The 20,977-nt window shown below is 22.4% G+C and overlaps 1 protein-coding gene across 1 annotated transcript; it reads right to left on the bottom strand.

Annotated features, from left to right (window-relative positions):
* Positions 1–1,842: 1,842 nt before the first annotated feature.
* LOC122504887 (endocuticle structural glycoprotein SgAbd-3-like) lies at positions 1,843–12,863 on the bottom strand. Its single transcript, XM_043616212.1, has 4 exons — positions 12,699–12,863; positions 4,780–4,910; positions 2,841–3,121; positions 1,843–2,219 (listed from the first exon to the last, which is right to left on the bottom strand). Exons 1-4 carry the CDS (start codon positions 12,711–12,713, stop codon positions 2,215–2,217), a joined length of 432 nt encoding a protein of 143 aa, XP_043472147.1. The 5' UTR covers positions 12,714–12,863; the 3' UTR covers positions 1,843–2,214.
* Between the last annotated feature and the right edge of the window lie 8,114 nt (positions 12,864–20,977).

Below are 20,977 nucleotides of genomic sequence, written 5' to 3'. Positions count from 1 at the left end.
ATTGTTGTGAAAAAGAAACAAATAAAATATATAAAACATACTATAACATTGATAGAACAAAAAGAAAATAAAATATTAAAAAATATAACAAATATGTTACCAATAAGTTATATCAAAAATCTTATTATGCGTCTTAAACAAGAAATTAAAAAAGAGTAAAAAAAAGTCAAAAAATCATCAATTATCAATAATTATTAATAATTAAAAATACGTCAGGATGACGTGACACTAAAAATAGTAGTAGATAGTTAAAATACGTTCATCCAAAAATTAACTTTCAATTTAAAAATTTAATTAAAAATAAATATTTATACTTTCCTTCTCTTTTTCACTCTTGGGTTCTTTTATTGCAAAGATATAAATTAGAGATTAATAACCATATAATATAATTAAAATAAAATGTGATGAAAAATTAAAGGTTACAGTTGTTAGCCTCACAATTTATTGGAAGTAAAATTAATGGATTTAGAAACGTAATTATTTTTGTATAATTAAAAATTATGCGCGCCTCTTCTTTCTCTTTTCTTGGTAATTATATTTAGAAACAAAAAATAGAATTTTGATATTAAAGTAAAAAATAGAAACAATAAAAAAAAACTGCTGTTCAGTTTTTTCACTAAGGATTTTGATTGATTTTTGCTGACGCGTCCTTTTTGCTGACCCGTCCTGACGCATTTACTAATAGAACGAACCTTTCTAACAATGGGTCCCTTGGAAAATTCTACAAAACTGGTTGACGCCTCCGATGAACAAAATTTATATTTTTTGTTTGTAATATTAATTTCTTTATTCATTTTTCTATTCTTATATTAATCATAATAATAATTATTATTAATTTCTGTCAAGTAAGAAATAAAAAAAATATATTTATAAACAAATATACAAATCACAAACAAAAATTTAAGTCTTTCTTGAATTAGGATAGTAGAATTTAAATTGTGAAAATAATTGAAGGGAGAAGTTTCAGAGACAATTAAGGGACCCCAATAGATAAAGGAAAATTAAATAGATGAATAAATTGTATTAATAAATAAAATGAAATTTACTTGTAAATACAATTGAAGGTAGAAATTTCAGAGACAATGAAGGGACCCCAATAGGAAAACTAAATTAATTTTATAATTAAGTAAAATAAAATTTATGTAGTGAAAAGAATTCAAGGGAGAAATTTCCAAAACAATTATTTCTGTCATTTCAAAGCAATCGAATTTATTAATTTGTTACTAAGGGAACTAAATTACTAAAAATATATTCCACTTTTTTAAATAAAAAATAGTTGATTTTAGTTTGTGACAAAAAAAAATCCAATTTCTTCAATTCTTTATCAAAGAAATTATCTTTTCAAAATTTTTTTACAAATTAGTGTTAGCTTCCAGGCGCGTTCCAAATTTCTTCCATTAATTATTTTTTCATTTATTAATTAGAAAATTGTTCCAAATTCTTTTTATACTGAACGATCCATAGTGAAAGGAATCTTCTAAATATTTTTAAAAAAGAAACAAACAAACATCCAATTTTTTAGAAATTAAAAATAGAAGAAGACAATAGAGAAAAAAAAAACGAAACAATTGATAAAAATGGAATTATCACTATTGAGAAAAATCTTTATTTACATATATTTAAAATCACAATTTACACATTCATTGACTTTTCTTTTTTTTTTTTTGCAATATTTGTGCAGCACAGTGTTTGTGTGTGTTTATGTGTGGAAAATAAAATTATTTTTATTTATTTTATTTATTTATAATAATAAAATATAATTAGCTCTTTTTTTTCTTATCTGCTCGACAAAAAATTAATAGCAGACAGTAGTGACGAGAAAAAAAAATTACAAAACGATGGTAATTGGTAATAATTATTTTAATAATAATATTAATAATATAAGCACATTGTCGCTCATTGTGTCACGAAGTCGTAACAAAAAAAAAGTATTTTTATTCTCTAGATTAACATTCTTTTCTTTTTTTAATTTTTTGGTACAAAAAACTAAATTCTTTTTTGTCGGTTCGATTGTTAACGAATCGCGATACATGCCTATTGGTTTTTTTTTAATAACAAATTTCTATAATGCGTATTTTTATTAATTTTTTTTATGGATTATATTATTATACCACAATATAATTATTCTTATATGGAATAGATGGAAAGCTGGGGTCTATTTTGTCCATGGATGCTGGATTCTTTCGAATGTGTCGCGTTTTGGGATGATGATGATCAACCTGAAATTTATTTCGTATTTTTTATTAATTATTTATTTATTTATTATTATGTAAACGGGCCGTGCCCTTTCGTACAAAAGTACTAAAAATATAAAAGAAAAAAAATATATATATAAGTTGATTTGAAGTGATGACACAACGCTTATATAGAGAGGAATACAAAATGTTTCCACAATTTATATAGTTGATTTGCTTAAGTTTGACAAAAACATGTTTAATAGTGAGAATATTAGTTAATAGAACACATCAGTATATTTTCATTTTGATAATAATTTGGAATGTCAACAGAAATCATAGTGAGAAGAGGTTTCATCGTTGAGGAAACAAATAGACGAAATGGAGAATAAGGAAACAATTTTTTTTCTCTTGAAGATTGAAATCTTATTAATTTTAGAAGATTAAAGATATGTTCACGATCCTTTTTTAAACCTAACGGTTTAAAAAATGATCGCGAACATATTTTTAACTTCCGAGTGATGTTAGTAAAATTTGCATCTCTACAAGGAACCGAACAATAGTTTTTGGTGCTGAACGTCGACGATAACTTTTAGGGACATGTGATTAAAATTAGAAAATTTTTATTTAAGTTGTAAATTTACTTTTCTTTTTATATTTTTCTACCTCTTCTAGGTGGTGGATTTCCCTGTCCCAAATCATTCTCCTCGGGATGAGCGAGAATCCAGGCGAGCGCCTTTTGAATTTCTGGTGGAATTGGAGGTGGTGTTGGTATATGGGAGCCTTGAACTTGATAGCCATTTTCATCGGCCACAAATGTTATGCTCACTCTTTCACCTTCTGGCGATGTATAAGAATTCGAACCTTGAGCAACGACCGGCGTTTCCTGATCGACTTGCTTTGTCTGTCCCGATTCCTGATGGCTGATGCCGTTGCTCGTCTCGAAACTGTGGTGAGAAAAAAACAAATAATTCAGTTTCTTATCTTCATCTATTTAGTTACATTTTTTTATGTATTCATATTTATTTTATTAATATTTATTTATTTCCAGACATCTGCGATTATTGCTCGACAGCTTAACATACATTATGATTTCTACTCGCATGATTATAACTTAAAACATTGGTTCCAGATACTAATTTTGGTAATTGATTTTGCAAATTTTGTTGATGATTATGATTATAATTGTCAGAACCACTCCTTGAATTTTAATAAATTTCGATAATTGTCAGAGTTTGAAAAATTTCTTTAAGAGTTAACTGGACCTGCTCTAACAAACCCGATAAATCATTAATTTTTTTTTTAATTCCTCTTATTGTTATTGTAGTTTGAATATCATCATTAAAATGTCTTGCAATTTTGAAAACAATTTCGCTTTCTAAAGTTGATGGTCGATGGAATTAAGTATTTCGCTTTGTTTATTACTTTTCATTACTTTAATCGCAAATGCCGACCTTGACAATTTTCGCCGTTTGGTTTCTAAGAACCGAATTCTAAATTTGTATTTATTTATTTATTTAAACGGTTCCTAGGGCTAATGAGCCCTCCAAGGAACAATAGATGAATACATTTTTGAGTGGAGAAACAACAAAGAAAAAAAAATTACATAATACAGTAAAAAAATAATAATAGAAAAATTATAAATGTAGAGTCTAATATTCATGACGCGGATCCGTAACTATAATCCATAATTGTTGTGAAAAAGAAACAAATAAAATAAATAAAACATACTATAACATTGATAAAACAAAAAGAAAATAAAATATTAAAAAATATAACAAATATGTTACCAATAAGTTATATCAAAAATCTTATTATGCGTCTTAAACAAGAAATCAAAAAAGAGTCAAAAATACCATTCGGACGTTCTTGAATACTTCCGGAATAGTTTGGTAATGGATACTCTACTCCACGAATTTTTACCGAATGATTAGTTTAGGGGGGCATTGAAATACTTTTTATTTTTACCACGATTTCGACATTACTTTTCCAAAAATTCTTCTTAAAGGAATGGTTAGTTTAGGTGGGCCACTGAAATGGTATTTAAATAGTCAAAATTTAATAGTTTAGTAAATAAATATTTAGATAAATTACAAAGAAATTAAATACATTTGATAAATACCAAACGAAGTAATATTTTTATACAGACTTTTTTTTATTTATTTATTTTTGCCTAAGGACTTTTAAGAAATCTGCTTACAGATACCTTGGACTCTGCACTAAAGTAATTATTATTTTTTTATTCATTTATTTTTATATAAAAACTTTTGGGAAATCTGCTTACAGATACCTTGGATTCCGCACTAAAACAACTTTGTAAAAATAATTTTTTAAAATTTAGTTTTGCTTAGAAACTTTTGGTAAATCTGCATACAGATACCTTGTGGTCCGCAATGGAATGATAATTTTATACAAAACAATTTTGTTTTGGAAGTTTTTGCATAGGAACTTTTGAAGAAATCTGCCTAAAGAAATTTTGGATTCCGCACTCGAAGGTTATATGGGGATTGATATGAAATTAATAAAATTAATAGAAAAGTAGGAAAAAGAAAATAAATTCACAAAATTCAAATTTGAAAAAACAAAAATGGAAAATGGAACTCACTTGTTAACGTAGGATCCATCGTGACTGACTTCAAGTTGCTGTGAGGTGATGACTGCATCCTTCTCAGATCCACTTTGAGGTCGTTGAGGTGCACTCAGAATCCCAGTCGCTAAAAGCGCGACCACAAAGGCCTGCAATCGAATAAAAATAGTTAAAAAAATAGTTTTTAAGTTGTACTTTTGGTTGCTGATAGACGACGTTATCTTAATTATAAAACAAAATTTTGTCTTTCTTAAAATAAAGTAGTAAATTTTTTTTTTTTTTTTTTTTTTTTTTTTTAAAGTAAAATTTAAATTTCAGAAACAGTTGAAGGGGGAAATTTTAGAAACAATAAACGAACGACAATAGATAAAATTGCAAAAACAGTTGAAGAGAGAAAATTAAGAGACAGTAAAGGGACCCCAATAGATTTAAATTTTAATAAATAAAAAATAATAAAATTTACTTGTCAGTAATAATATTATTTTGTTAAAATTTGGTAAAGATTAAAATTATTAGCTGTTAATTTTGAAAAGGGAAAATAATTAACAAAAGTTATTTAACTTTGTTAATTATTTTTTATATTAGTATGAATTGAATTTAGTTTCGATCATTCGGATTAAATTTGTACATAGTTTTAAATGTTATTACAAATTGTTAAATGTCAGTGGGAGAAGATGCGAGAAGAAATAGGGGCAAAATTCGAACTTTGATATTATAATGTATGTAATGCTACACTTATTCTCCCATCTCGCAGTGAAAGTGATAAATGTGCTTTTGTAAATCGTAAACTCGTGCTTCAACTCGCTAATGACTATTTGCCCCTTATTTTTGTTGTACAGTCTTTGGGTTGAAATTCATGTCACAATTTACAAGTTTATCAGAATCAATCGACACGTTTTGATCGTCAAAGTAAATCATTTTCCTCGCGCGCCATTTAGCTTTGGATTTATTTCTGAATTATGATTTATTATTAATAATTTATTTATTATTTATTTATTATTCATAAATTTAATATTTATTTGTTTATTCCTTCAAGCATTTATTTATTTATATAATTATTTATTTATTTATTTAATTATTACTTATTTTTTTATTTTTTTAATTAATTATTTGTTTATTCAAGTATTTATTTATACAATTATTTATTTAAATATTTATTTATTTATTCAAGTATTTATTTATGTAATTATTTATATTTCTATTTAACTATTTATTTAATTAGTTCTTTAACTGTTTATTTAATAATTTATTTAAGCATTTATTTAATTATTTATTTAAACAATTATTTAAATATGTATTTCATTATTTATTTATTTAACAATTTATTAAATTGTTTACTTAAACAATTACGTAAATATGTATTTAATTTTTTATTTATTAATTTATTTAACTATTTGTTTATTTATTTATTTAACTATTTGATTAATAGTTTATTAATTTATTTATTCAAGTATTTATTTAATTATTTAATTAATTATTTGCAAAATAGGCTTAAAAACGAGCTATTTTTTTATAAATAAATAAAAAAATATGAAAAAAATTAAATATAAAAATAGTTAAATATTTAAATAAATGAATATAGAAATAATTGAATATAAAAATAGTTAAATGTTTAAATAAATAAATATAGAAATAATTCAATACAGAAATAATTAAAAATACGGAAATAAATAAAAATATGAAACTAAATGGACAAAAAAATTAACAAAATAAATATATCCAATAAAAAATTAATTAAATTTATAAAAAAATAAATTTAAAAGTAATTAAATATAAAATTAAATAAATAATTAAATAAAAAAATAATTGAATAAATAAATAAATAAATAAATATATAAATAATTGAATAAATAAATAATTATAGAAATTATTAAATATATAAATAAATAAATAAATAAAGAATTAAATATAGAAACTATTAAATATATAAATAAATAAATAAATAAATATAGAAATAATTAAATATAGAAATTATTAAATAAATAATTAAATACAGAAATAAAATAAAAATATGGAAATAAATAATCAGAAAAATAACTAAATAAATAAAAGTGGAAAATTAGTTTCCTAATGAAGCAAAAAAAAAAAAAAAAAAATCTTTAACATCTGAAAGAGTTTAAATCCGTGTTTTAATGGGAGATTAAAAAAGAGAAAAATTTTATAAACTAGTATAAATGTTGGAATTGGAGAAAGATTTCTTTCATAATCTCCCTATAACATCTCATTGTGAATTGTAATTTAGATACAATCATATAATAGATAGCATCCTATTACAAGTGAGCAATTTCTGAAATTTTCCACACACACTTATATTGTAATTTTCTTCTATTTAGGGCGTGCCATGAATATAACGCATCCCAGTTTAATGAGTCTTTACATTTCAATATTGAACACGTTTCTTTAGAATCCGCCGGTTAATTTTTTTTTTTTTTTATTATTATTGAAAGAAATTATGCAAAATAATTTATTTTTTAAATTAAAAAGAAACGTGAAAATTAGAAAATAAAATAGAAAATTATAGAGGTAGGTAAAAGAGAATAAAAATAAATGACGATAAGTGTGTCGACATATTAGGAGCGGAGTGGTGGTTGACGTTCGATCATGAAAGTTAAGCGATTTTAGGCGCGGTTAATAATTTGATGGGTGACCGTTTGGGAATTTTGTTTATAAATAAATTTATTTATTGATTTATTTGTTTATTTAAATAAAAGTAAATAAAAATATAAAAATAAAAAACTAGGGAGAAAATAAATATAAATAAACAAACAAAAATTAGGAAATAAAATAAAAAAATGAAAAATAATAAGTAAACATAAATAAACAAGAAAAAAATGAAATACAAAAGTAAATAAGAATACAGAAATAAATAAAAATACAAAAGTAAATAAAAATGCAAAAATACAAAAATAAATAAAATACAGAAATAAATAAAATACAAAACTGAGTAAAAATATAAAAGTAAGTAAAATACGGAATCAAATAAAAATATAAAAATAAATATAAATACAGAAATAAATAAAATACAAAACTGTGTAAAAATAAAAAAGTAAATAAAATATAGAAATAAATAAAAACACAAAAGTAAATAAAATACAGAACCAAATAAAAATACAGAAATAAATAAAATACAAAAATGAGTAAAAAAAAGGAAATAAAATACAGAACTGAATAAGAAAACAAAAGTAAATAGAAAATTCAAAAATAAGTAAACTATGTAACTGAATAAAATACAAAAATAAATAAAAATACAGAACTTAATAAAATACAGAACTTACTAAAAAATACAAAAGTAAATAAAATACAGAACTCACTAAAAATACCAAAAGGAAATAAAAATTCCAAAATAAGTAAAATGCCGAACTTAATAAAAATGCAAAAATAAATAAAAATATAAAAATTAAAATAAAATACAGAACATAAAAAAATGTAAATAAAAATAAAAAAATAAATAAAAATAGAGAAGTAAATAAAAATAAAAACTAAAATACATAAAAATAAATAAAACCTAGAAAAAATAATTAAAAATAAAAGTAGACGTTCTTGAAAAAGTTCTAAAAACGAAAGAAGAAAATTTAAATAAAAAATAATAGTTTAAATTTAAAAAAAAAAATTTACTATACGTAATGTTCTTCGTAATGAATAGTATGAAAATTTAAACTTTCTTCAAAGCGAAATTACATTTACACTTCAAAATGTCATTTCGACTGACGTAAGGAGCAAAGTTTTTTCCGAGTATTATCTTCTCTCGCCCTTTTCAAACATTCTTCTGCACTGTACGTATGTATGGAAGACCTTCAAAGATTCTAAAGAATGTTTCAAAAAAAAAGAAAATACTCAACATGACATTTACCTCAATTTAAAGTCTTATTTTATTTTATTCTATTTTTTACCAATCAAGTGCAAACTTATAAATGGCAATGTTTATTAGAAAATTCATTCTCTACTCGATTAAAATTAAGAGGATTAAAATTAATTTATCTCATCTTAAGGGCATTTGAACCTTGATGACGTCACACATGCTTTGCACAATCTGTAACGTCATCAAGGTTCAAATGCCCTTAATTGAAGAAAATTTATTTTAATTGAAATAATTTTCAATTTTCGCAATATTCAATGTGAGGAAATAAAATAATTTTTTGATTTCGTTTTGATAAATTCTATTATTTTAATAGAAAATTGAAAAGGAAAAAGAATTGATATTTATGGACAATTTGCTTTTTTTATAGTGTAATTAAAAAAGTGTTTGAATATCTAAGTAAATAAATAAGTAAATAAATAATTAAGTAAATAATTAGGTAAATAATTAATTGAGTAAATAATTTAGTAAATAATAAAGAAAATAATTTAGAAAATAATTCAGCAAATAATTAAATAAATAAGTAATTAAGTAAATAAGTAAATAAATAATTAACTAAATAATTTTGTAAATGATAAAGTAAATAAATAATTAGGTAATTAATTTTGAAAAAAATTAAGTAAATAAATAATTAGGTAAACAAATAATTAAATAAATAAGTAAATCAATAATTATGTAAATAATTTAGTAAATAAATAAATTAGTAAATCAATAATTATGTAAATAATTTGGTAAATAAATAAATTAGTAAATAAAGAATTAAGTAAAGAATTTAGTAAATAAAGAATTAAGTAAATAATTTAGTAAATAAATAATTATGTAAATAAATTGGTAAATAAAGAATTAAGTAAATAAATTAGTAAATAAATAAACAATTAATAAAATAGATAAAATAAATTATTTATTTATATAAAAAAATTAAGAAAAGGGTAATTAAAAAATTGATGTTGTTTCACTTTAAAATTACTCTGTAACTAAATAATTTATAATGCTTTTTGTGTGGGTGCATTTTGCAACATTCTTGCACTCTACGAACTATTTGTTTCTCTTTTGCCACTTAATTCGCATTTCTGAGCGTAGAGACAAAAAAATTCTCAGTAAATAAATTAAAAAGTATAATTAAAAAACGATTATAATATTAAATTTAAATTAAAAATTTCTCAAAGAAAATTTTTCATTAAAATGTATATTAATAAAAATAATAATTTAAAAATACAAAATTAATTCTAATTTTATGTAAATTATTTTTAAATATATAATATAAATAAAAAGTGTTAATTAATAATTTAGTATTAGGTAAATTAGTAATAATTTAGTAATAATTTTGTAATAGTTATTTTCTCTTAAAATTTATAATCATTAATTAATTTATTTTTAATTGTTATTTTTATTTTTATATTAATAAATAATTTTAATCGTTATTTTTATATTAATAAATAATTTTAATCGGTATTTTTATATTAATTAATTAATTAATTTTAATTCTTATGTTTACATTAGTAAATAATTTAGATATTATTTTTCTATTAATGATACTACTGCTAATATTTAAAAAAGAGAATAAAATAAAATAAATAAAAAAAAAAATTTTTTTTAAATTTAAAAAAAAATAAAATTTAAATAAATCGTTAAAAAAATACAAGAGAAAAAAAATTATTGATGATTAATCGTGATTATTGCAATTGAAATGTATATTTAAATATAATAATCCAGGTTGTTGAGAAAATTAATAGATTTATCATATAAAATCCCCGTGTTCCCCCCTCAGGTGGAAGATGGAATCTTGAGTCATTGAAATAAGCAGCAAACATAGAAAATCTTATGTCGACACCGTAAATGTTATGTTAACTTGTCTCCAAGCGTTAAGCAGTCTATTATTTACACGCATTTCAGTGCAATTTTCCTACCACTTTGGGAATTTGAAAAAAAATGCAACAAGAAAAAAAACAGTTTATAATAACTACCTCTAAAAATGGATTTCATTTAAAAAATATTACAAATGCCGCATTTTTTATTTTAAAAAAAAAATTCTGATACTTTAGGGACAACAAAAAAAAAATCGAAGGAGAAAAATATTTTCGATAAGGACGAAGGAATTTTTTTCTATTCAAAAGAATGTAGATTTTTTTATTTATATAATTTTATTTATTTTAAATTATATATTTTAATTTGTTTATTTAAATTTATTTATTTAAATTTATTTATTTCAATTAATTTATTTTTATTTATTTATTTTAAATTATTTATTTTTTGTTTGTTTCTTTCAATTTATTTATGTCAATTTATTTATTTTAATTAATTTATTTAATTTATTTGCTGTATTTTATTATTTATATACTAGAATTTTTAATTACCTATTTTCAATATTATATTTGACTTTTTATTAATAATTTTATTTATTTATTAATTCATTTTTAAATTCGTACTTTTAATTCATTTTGTTTTTTTATTTTGCTTATTAGTTAATTTTTTATTAATTAGTTTTTTATTTCATTTATTTGTTGAATGTTTATTTTATTTATTAAATTACTTTTTATTTATTGCATTTTATTTATTTTGTTTATTTTTTATCAAGTCTTTTATTTAATTCATTTATTTACTTTGCTTTGCTTTGCTTTTTATTTACTTTAATTTACTTTGCTTGTTCTTTGTTTTTTACTTTTTTTACTCCTTGTATTAATTATTATTATTATTATTATTATTATTATTATTATTATTATTATTATTATTATTATTTTATTTTTTTTATTTATTTATTTTTTTTTTATTTTATTTTTTTTTATTCATTTATTATTTTATTATTTATTGTATTTATTATTTTTTTTATTAAATTCATTAGTTTTCTTATTATTATTATTATTTTATTTTTTTTATTTATTTATTTATTTTCTTTTATTTTATTCTTTTTTATTCATTTATTATTTTATTATTTATTGTATTTATTATTTTTTTTATTAAATTCATTAATTTTCTTATTATATTTATTAATTTATTTTACATATTATTTATTCGCATTTTATTATTCATCGTATTTATTTATTCGTATTTTATTTATTTATTAGTTTTTGTTTTATTTAGTTTTTACATTCCTTTTTATTTATTTATTTATATTTATTTATTTATATTTATTTTTACTTACATTTCTTTTTATTTTATTCTATGTACTAATTTATTTTATTTGTTATTTATTTGCTCATTTGTTATTTTATTTATTTATAATTTTGTTTTTGCATTATTTTATATATTTATTATATTTTTTTAATTTACATATTAATTTTAAATATTTATTTTACTTTTTAATTTTACATATTAATTAATTGTCAAATTACTGCCTTTTTTATTTATTTATTTATTTATTATATTTATTAATTTACATATTAATTTTAAACATTTGTTTTATATTTAATTTTTACATATTAATTAATTTGCAAATTTACTGTCTTTTTTTATTTATTTATATTAATTTAAATGCGACATTAGAAAAAATCCACCCCAGAGGAGATTCGAACCCTCGCCCTCCCTCGACTGATCAAAATACAACAGGCAATTAAGGCGCGCGGCTATCGTTCCATTTTCAATTATCAACTCTTTTTACAACTCCCTTTACTTTATTTCCTTTCTCAAAAAATACATTGTAACCATTTCTTTCTTTTCCACTTAATATTAAAAAATAAATTCAGTTAATATTGAAAATTCGTAAAAGAATATTATTACAAAAAATATTATTAAATATTATTAAAAATATTATTAAAAAATATTATTGAAAAAAAAAATTATTTTCCAATTTTTTTTCCCTCGGGACTAATATTGAAAATTACCCTAAGGGAGGAAAAAAATCCAACAAAAACCACCCCTAAAAAGGGGTTAAATTAATTTATTAATTTAACCCCCAATTAAGGGGGTTAAAGGGATAAAAAAAAATTTACACACTTTTTTCTAAAATCACTTTTTTTCGCGCAGAATTTTTTTCTCTGTTCAGTATAAGTCCTTTTTCCTACCTTTTCACAAAACAAAAAAGAACTGACAAAAAAAAACACTTTTTTCAAAAAAAAAAAAAAAAAATTTCGAGTGATAATCTTACCTGAAGATTGTACATTATTGTAAAAAACACTGATAAAAGATAATTTTTGTTCTCTTTTTTTTCGAGAAAAAAAGAAGAATAAGAAAAAGAGGAGGAGGAGGAAGGGAGAATAAGAAAAACTTGAGATGCAGATGACGATGGGTTTCAACTTGTGGGTTCTTTGTAAGAGGCGAGGCTCTTTATATACAGTGCCTTATGAACGTGGTTCTAAGAGTGAAAGGGGTCATCCCTGCCCTCTTCACAATGCACTTCTATTATGACCAGTGCATCATGAAAATCGATCGATTCTAATCAATTCAGAAAAGTGAGGTCCAACCCTCGAGCGTATTACGTCGACGTTAATGTATGTAAAAGGGACTCCCCCCGACAATGTCGAGGCTGTGAATGGAGCTGAATAGGGGAATCCCCTTGGAGTTTACTTTTATGAATGACTTCTATTTCCCATTTGTTTTTTTTTTCAACTACTTCTTTTTCTTTTGATAACATTATCTTAACTTTAATTTTTTTTTATTTTCTTACCACTTAAATATTTTCTTCAATAAATTTTACTTCTTCTTCTTCTTCTTCTTCTTCTTCATCTTTTTTCGCCATTCTTTTTTTTCTCCTTCTTCAGTGTTTTCATTCTTTCTTCAGTTACTTTATTGAGCTCTAAATCTCTACTTTTCCTTTTTTTATCTTCTTTTCTTTTGGTTTTGTTTTTTGTTTTTTCTTTCTTTTCTAATTTTCTACCTTTTTTGTTTTCGTTTATAAAAAAAAAATTTTTTTTTTTTCTGTTTCTTCTTTTTTTGTTTTTTTTTCTTTTCTCATTTCTTTGATTTTTTTTGTTTTAATTCTTAAAACATAACTTAAAACTTGTTTTAATTCTACTTTTTAAAATTTATTTAGTATACGAATAAATAAATAATTTTCTGGTTTCTTTTTTATTTTCATCTTTTTATTTATTTTTTAATTTACTCAGTACACTATTAAATAAATAATTAAAAAAAATAAATAAATAAAAAATTAAATTTAATTAATTAATAATTAATAATTAATTAATTAATTAATTAATTTAATTAATTTTAATTTTTTTTTAATTTTTTTTTTTTTTTTAAATAATTGTCTGTTTTCTTCTTTTTTTATTTTGTTTTTTTTTCTGTCTTCATTTTTTTCTTTTTGTTTTGATTATTCTTTATTTATTTAGTACACGAGTAAATAAACAAATTTTCTATTTTTTTCTTCTGGTTTTTTCCTTTTTGCTTTCTTTCTTCATTTTTTTCTTTTCCTATTTTCTCTTTCATTATTTATTAAATGCGAAGAAATAAATAATTTTCCGCCATCTTTTCAATTTTTTTTCTCTATTCTTTTTTTCTTTCTTTTTTTAATTACTGTTTTCTTTATTTTGTTTTATTTTTTTTATTATTAAATAAAAAAAAATTAAAATAAAATTTATTATTAAAAAATAAATATTTTTTTGTTTTCTTTCTTCTTTTTATGTTTATTCTATTTATTTATTTACTTATTTATTCAAACCCGTTTAAATGAAATAAAAATAAAAAATTAAAAAAAATTTTTTTTTATATTTAAAAAAAGTTTTATTTTTTATATTTTTAAAAAATTTTTTCTATTTCTTCATTTTTATTTTATTTTCTTATTAACATATATTTCTTTTTTTCTTCTTTTATTATATTTTTTTCTCTGATTTGAAAAAAACAAAGTAACGAAAAAACAAAAAAAAAAATTTTTTTCTACTTTTATTTTTTTTATTTTCTATTTCTTCTTTTTATGTTTTTGTCTTCATTTTTTCCTTTTATACTCTTTTTCCTTGAAATCAGCGGCTTACAAGAGAATTTTAAAAAAAAAATTTTTTAAGTTTTTTTTTACTTTTGAAAAATGAAATTTTCAAGTGTCTATTATAAAGGTAAAATTATCTCATTATTCTCGTTTGATGAGTGAAGAAAAGAAGAGAAAGAAAAGAAAATTTTTCTTTTTTGTAAACATGCACTTCATGACTTGTAAAACAATGTTTTCAATTAAGGAACATCACTCCAGTAGATAAATATAGAAAGGTCCATAAATCGATTGTTGAACAAGAATCGAAAAGGTTCATAAATCGAAGAAGATAAAATATCATGTTCACTTACTTCTTCTTGTCGCAATTATAAAACCCTCATATCGCAAATTTATTAGTTCTGCAATTTTTTTTATTTATCGTTCCATAGGTCTTTACCAATTAATCCATCAAATTAATTTCTATAATTAACAAACTAATTAATTACATAACTAATTAATTAAATTACTAATTAATTAACTAATTAATTAAATTACTAATTATCGAATTAATTAACTAAATAGTAAATTAACTAAATAATTAGTTAACTGATTATTTATTTAACTAAATAATTAATTTACTAATTAAAAAATTAATTAACTAACTAATTAATTATTTAATTAAATAAATAATTAATTAACTATTTAATTAACTAATTAACAAATTAGTTAACTAACTATTTAGTTAACTAAATAATTAATTTACTCATTAACAAATTAATTATCTAACTAATTAATTAACTAAATAATTTATTTACTAATTAACAAATTAGTTTACTATTAAATTAACTAAATAATTAATTTACTAATTTACAAAATAATTAATTAACTAACTAATTATTTATTTAATTAATAATTTACTCCACTAATTAACCTGTTTTTTAGAATTTAATTAAATTTAATTAAATGACACTTCTATGAAAATTTATGAAATAAATAAAATAAATAAGTAATATAAATAAAATAAAAACTTGTTAAATTGACTCCATTAGTTTATAAATTTTGCCATAGTTCGAAAGAAATTATTTTTATATATTTTTTCACTCATTCTAATGTAGAAACATAAACATCTGGAAATAGTGAAATTTCATGAAAATATGTTACTTACTGGCGGTACGTGTCATGTTTACAATGTAACTTGGTATTTTCCATATATATAATTTATGAAAAAAAAATTCAATTAGAAGAAATAATTACATATGGAAAAATTGAATTAGAAATGATATATCTTTTGCACTTTTTTTCTCCTTATTTTTTTTTTTTTTTTTTGCATAAACGTCAATCACCTTTTGTACCTTAACCTTTACCTGCCTTCGTCTCTCAGACATTTTCTTAACCCCTCGCATATAATTTTTCCTTCAATCATCTTTTTCTCGCTCTCTCTCTCTCTCTCTCTCTCTTTCTCTGTCTCTCTCTTTCTCTTTCTATCTCATTTCTGTATTTTATGTACTATATATTATAAGTGTATGAAATTACGAATAAATTTGTTACTTTGTATATATTTTCTTACATAATAATAAATTTTAATTAAAAAAAAGCTCCCGATGATAATTTGTCAACATTTAGTAACTAAAAATTTCACAATTCAAATTAAAAAAAAAATAAAGAGAGAAAGAAAGAAATGTTTAGTAAATTTTTGAATTTTTTTCGGAACGTTGTGAATGAGCCTTAAAAGTAATTTGGGTTTTTTTTTGTAATTGAATTTAGTATTTATTACATTTATGGATTTTTTTATAATGCGTTGTGAAAGAACCCTAAAAGTCATTTAGCTTCTTTTTAGTCGAATTTTTTTATTCAAATTTTTTTTAATTATTATTTTTATTTAACGGAATTTAGTAAATATTACAAATTTTATGAGGCGTTGTGAATGAAACTTAAATATTACTTGCCTTTTTTTTAATCGAATTTTTTTTTTAGCGAAACAGAATTCAGGAATTAGTGTTTAAATTTTTACATTTTTTATGACACGTTGTGAATCAACCCTAAAAGTCATTTGTTATTTTTTTGTAATCCAAGTTTTATTTTAATTGTATTAATTATTTTTTATTTTTTATTCAGTATTTAGTAGCATAAATTCAAAATTTTTATGACCCGTTGTGAATCAACCCTAAGAGTCATTTGTCATTTTTTCGTAATCGAATTTTCAGGATTTAGTATTCAGTAAATTTTTTATTTTTTGAAGCGTTGTGAATAAGCCTTTAGAGTCAATTATTTATTTTTTATTTTTTTCAATAAAACTTGTATTTAATAAAATTTAGTAATTATTATCTGAATGTTTATAATTTTTATAAGACATTGTGAATGAGCCCTTACAGTCCTTTTTTAATTTTTAGTTTCTAGTCGTATTTTTATTTAAATAGAATTCAGTAATTTTAGTATCTACATTTTTACATTTTTTATAAGGCGTTGTGAATGAGCCCTAAAAGTCATTTGTTATTATTTTCTACTAGAATTTTTATTGAATGGAATTTAGTATTTAATAATTTGTTTTAATCTATGAAGCGTTGTGAATGAACCCTAAGAGTAATTTATTTATTTATTTTTGTAATCAAATATTTATTTAATGAAACGTAGTGTTTAGTTGATATTTCAATTTATGAAGCATTGTAAATGAACCATAAAAGTCGAATTAGCAATTTTGTCAACTACCCAACCCTGCAAGTCGAAATTTACGAAAATTGCTTCTAGAAAGGTCGATTTCATGACAAAAAAAATTGGGGGTTTCCCGGATTTCCAAATTATCGAAGAAGTTGTAAAAAAAATAAAAGATAATAATAATTGTCAAACAGAAAAGACAACCATTTAATAAAATTATCAAATTCCCTATCATGTTTTTGTCAAGTTTCCTATCTTGTTCCAAAGGGTTGAAAACCATTCATCAAGTTGGCAATAAAAGGCAGGAATTGATAAACAACTACATATATGTAATTGTGTACGTGCCTTTAATAGAAGGTTAATTATCATATCGTCACGTCACTTGCGACTAGATTAAGAGGGGAATCACCGTTTTTTTTTGCATAAAACTCCCAAGTCATAAATAATGCCTTTTCCACATTAAAACCCAAAAAAACACACCCAAGAGACAAATAATAATTTGTCTATGAACTCAAGATTCATAAAGGTGATTACACCTCTCGACTTAAGCGCACAGTTATTAAAATCCTAGTTATGCAATAATATGAAAATGCATCATCTCCACAGGACACGAATTATGACACTTTTACTCGCTCTGAGAGGAGTACCGTCATTTCTCCTCCTCCCCCTTCATCAGGTGCATCACAGTGTCGAATCTCGTATACATATATATATACTCCTCTTCGTCGTGACTTGCTTAAATAAAAATTGCCTAGTCTACAATTATGAACTAATGCTTGAACACCGATTATTATTAATCCACTATCGTTTAATATTTTATTGATGAAAGGTGATAATCAATAGTTTCCACTCTTTACTTTAATTACATAGGAACTTTTTTTGGAAAATAAAAATATAATTATAATAATATTGGTAAAAATAAACTCTTTTGCATAATTGAGGAAATTATGGTTGATTCTACAATTGGATTGAGGTTTCAAGGCAAACATAACCAAGAAATGTAGATCATTTAGGGTGATTCTACAACAGAATAAAAATTGTCGAAACGGTCAACGCAATTTTAAAACAAACGATATTAGGCTGATTCTACAATAGGACTACTGTAAACGTAACTTTAACACAAACAATATTAGGCTGATTCTACAATAGGACTACTGTAAACGTAACTTTAAAACAAACAATATTAGGCTGATTCTACAATAGAATTAATGTCAATAGTTGCATTATACAATAGAATTGATGTCAATAATTTCAAAAATTGTCGAACTTTTAGGGTGGTTCTACAATAGGATTAAAACAATCAACAAGCCATATTAGGCTGATTCTACAATGATATTAATATCAAAAGTTCCATTATACAATGGAATTGACGTTAATAATTGAAAAATTATAGACCATTAAAGGTAGTTCTACAATGGAATTAAAATAGTCAACATAACCTTAAAACAAACCATATTACGCTGATTCTACAATAGAATTAATGTCAAAAGTTTAATTGTACAATAGAATTGATGTCAATTCAAAGAAAAGTAGATCATTTAAGGTGATTCTACAATTGGATTAAAATAATTAAAATGCTAACTCATTCTCAAAACAAACAATATTCGGCTGATTCTACAATGGAATTAATGCCTAAAGTTCCATTATACAATAGTACTGATGTCAATAATTCAAAAATTGTAGAACATTTAGGGTGGTTCTGCAATAAGATTAAAATAGTCAACATAACCATATTAGGCTAATTCTACAATGGAATTAATGTTAAAAGTTCAATTCTACAATAGAATAGATGTCAAAAATTCAAAAAAAGTAAATAATTTAGGGTGATTCTAGAATTGGATCAAAATTGTTAAAATGGTCAAAATAGGACCAAAATAAACAATATTAGGGTGATTCTACAATATATTTTTTTAATTTAAAAAGGAGAATATAACAAGAATTATAATTTCGATTATGGTAAATTTACAATGAAATTATACTGTTGATAAACGGTGAATATAAGAACTAAATTCAAATTTAAGGTTATTATACAATTGGGATTTTTATTGCAAAAAACATAATCAAGAAATTTACATTGTTTTTATGGTAATTCTACAGTAGGTTTAAAATCAGTGAATATAAGAAAGTAGAGACAAATTAAGGTAGTTCCACAATAGCATTATTTGGAGATTGTAAATATTTAAAAAATTAAGGTCATTTAGGGTAATTCTACAAAATATTTACTGTCAAATAGAGAACGTAGTCACGGAATAAGAAGAAGTTAGGGTGATTCTACAATAGATTTAATGTCAAAAAGGGAACAAAATAACAAAATGCAAATAAATTAGGGTAGTTCCACAATGGGATTAATTGGGCAAACGACAAGAATAATGAGTCTTAAGATCATTTAAGGTAATTCTACAATGGAGTTAATGTCAAATAGGGGACAAAAGAACAAAATATAAATAAATTATGGTACTTTCACAATGGTATTAATATGGTAAACGTCGAGAATAGTTACAGTATGAAAATCATTTAGAGTAGTTCTACAATAGAGTCAATATCAAATATGGAATAAGACAACAAAATACAAATAAATTAGGGTAGTTCCACAATGGGATTTAGGGAAACGTCGAAAATAGTTACAATATTAAAATCGTTTAGGGTGGTTCTACAATGGTATTAATGTTGTCATATTGCGGACGTAACCACATAATTTAGATCATTTATGGCACTTCTACAATAAAAAATAAAAGAACAATAAAAAGACAGATAAAAAAGAAAAGAACAATAAAAAGACAGATAAAAAAGAAGAGAATAATAAAAACATAAAGAAAGAAGAAAATAATAAAAGATAGATAAAATAGAAGAGGAATCAAAAGAAGAGAAAAAGGAGAAGAAATAGAATCCAAATGTCTAAACAGAAGAAACAATTTGCAGTTGATTGAAAATAAGAGAAAGAAAATGCTACCGTTTCATCGGCTGAAAACAATAGATTTTTTGGGGCAAGGCACTCGAATGGTAGTCGGGTGGATTTTCATCGATAGCTTAACTGACGTCGTGAAACAATTTTTCTTCAATGCTGAAGAGACTATATGGTGAAAGGTGAAGCATCTCACGGAGGACGGAACAAATGTCACTGCCGTCCCATATAAGCAACCGTCTATTGTTCCTTTCTATATAATGCGATATACACCCTCTTAGTATATATACAAATATAAAATTCAAGGAAGGTAATTTACATGGAAAAATAATCTTTCACTACATGTCTTACTTGACAAATATTCTTCATTAGATCAACACTCTCTTTATCATTTCACCATTATTTTTCTTCTTTTCCAAATATCATTGTAGAACAGCCAAAAATGAACACAAATATCAAAATTTACATTTTTGTAAAATAATATGAATACCTCTTTATACTGTATTAATTCGATGCTAATTAGATCCAAAATTTGAATTATTTAAGCTGGTTCCACAATGGTTTTTCTTTGCCCAATAGAGAAAATAACTACAATTTAGATTTATGGTGATTCTACAATTTGATTATTAATTAGGTAAAAAATTTGGATTATTTATGCTGGTTCCACAATGTTTTTTTTGCCAAATTGAGAAAATAACCAGAATTTAGTATTATGGTGATTCTACAATTGGATTATTAATTCGACACGATGAGCAGAAGCACTGCATTTAGTTTTCATTTATAGTGATTTCACAATGGTATTAGAGTCAAATGACAAAATTCCAAAAAAAAAAAACTACAATTTAGCTCATTTACGGCGATTCTACAATGGGATTATAAATGTCAAGCGATAAAAATAAACACTTCTTTAATTTTTTCTTTACGGTGATTCCACAATAAGATTAGTGTCAAGTGGCAAAATACCAAAATGAAT

The sequence above is a fragment of the Leptopilina heterotoma genome, unplaced genomic scaffold (genome assembly GCF_015476425.1).
Source record: "Leptopilina heterotoma isolate Lh14 unplaced genomic scaffold, ASM1547642v1 Lhet_325, whole genome shotgun sequence".
In the NCBI taxonomy this organism is placed as follows: Eukaryota; Metazoa; Arthropoda; class Insecta; order Hymenoptera; family Figitidae; genus Leptopilina; species Leptopilina heterotoma.
Note: the sequence above shows the minus strand (reverse complement) of the source record. Positions and strands in the feature narration are given on the sequence as shown.

Coding starts and splice junctions, on each gene's coding strand:
- LOC122504887 (XM_043616212.1), bottom strand. Junction 3,122..4,779: donor GATGGATCCTACGTTAACAA/GTGAGTTCCATT, acceptor TTCTCACCACAG/TTTCGAGACGAGCAACGGCA.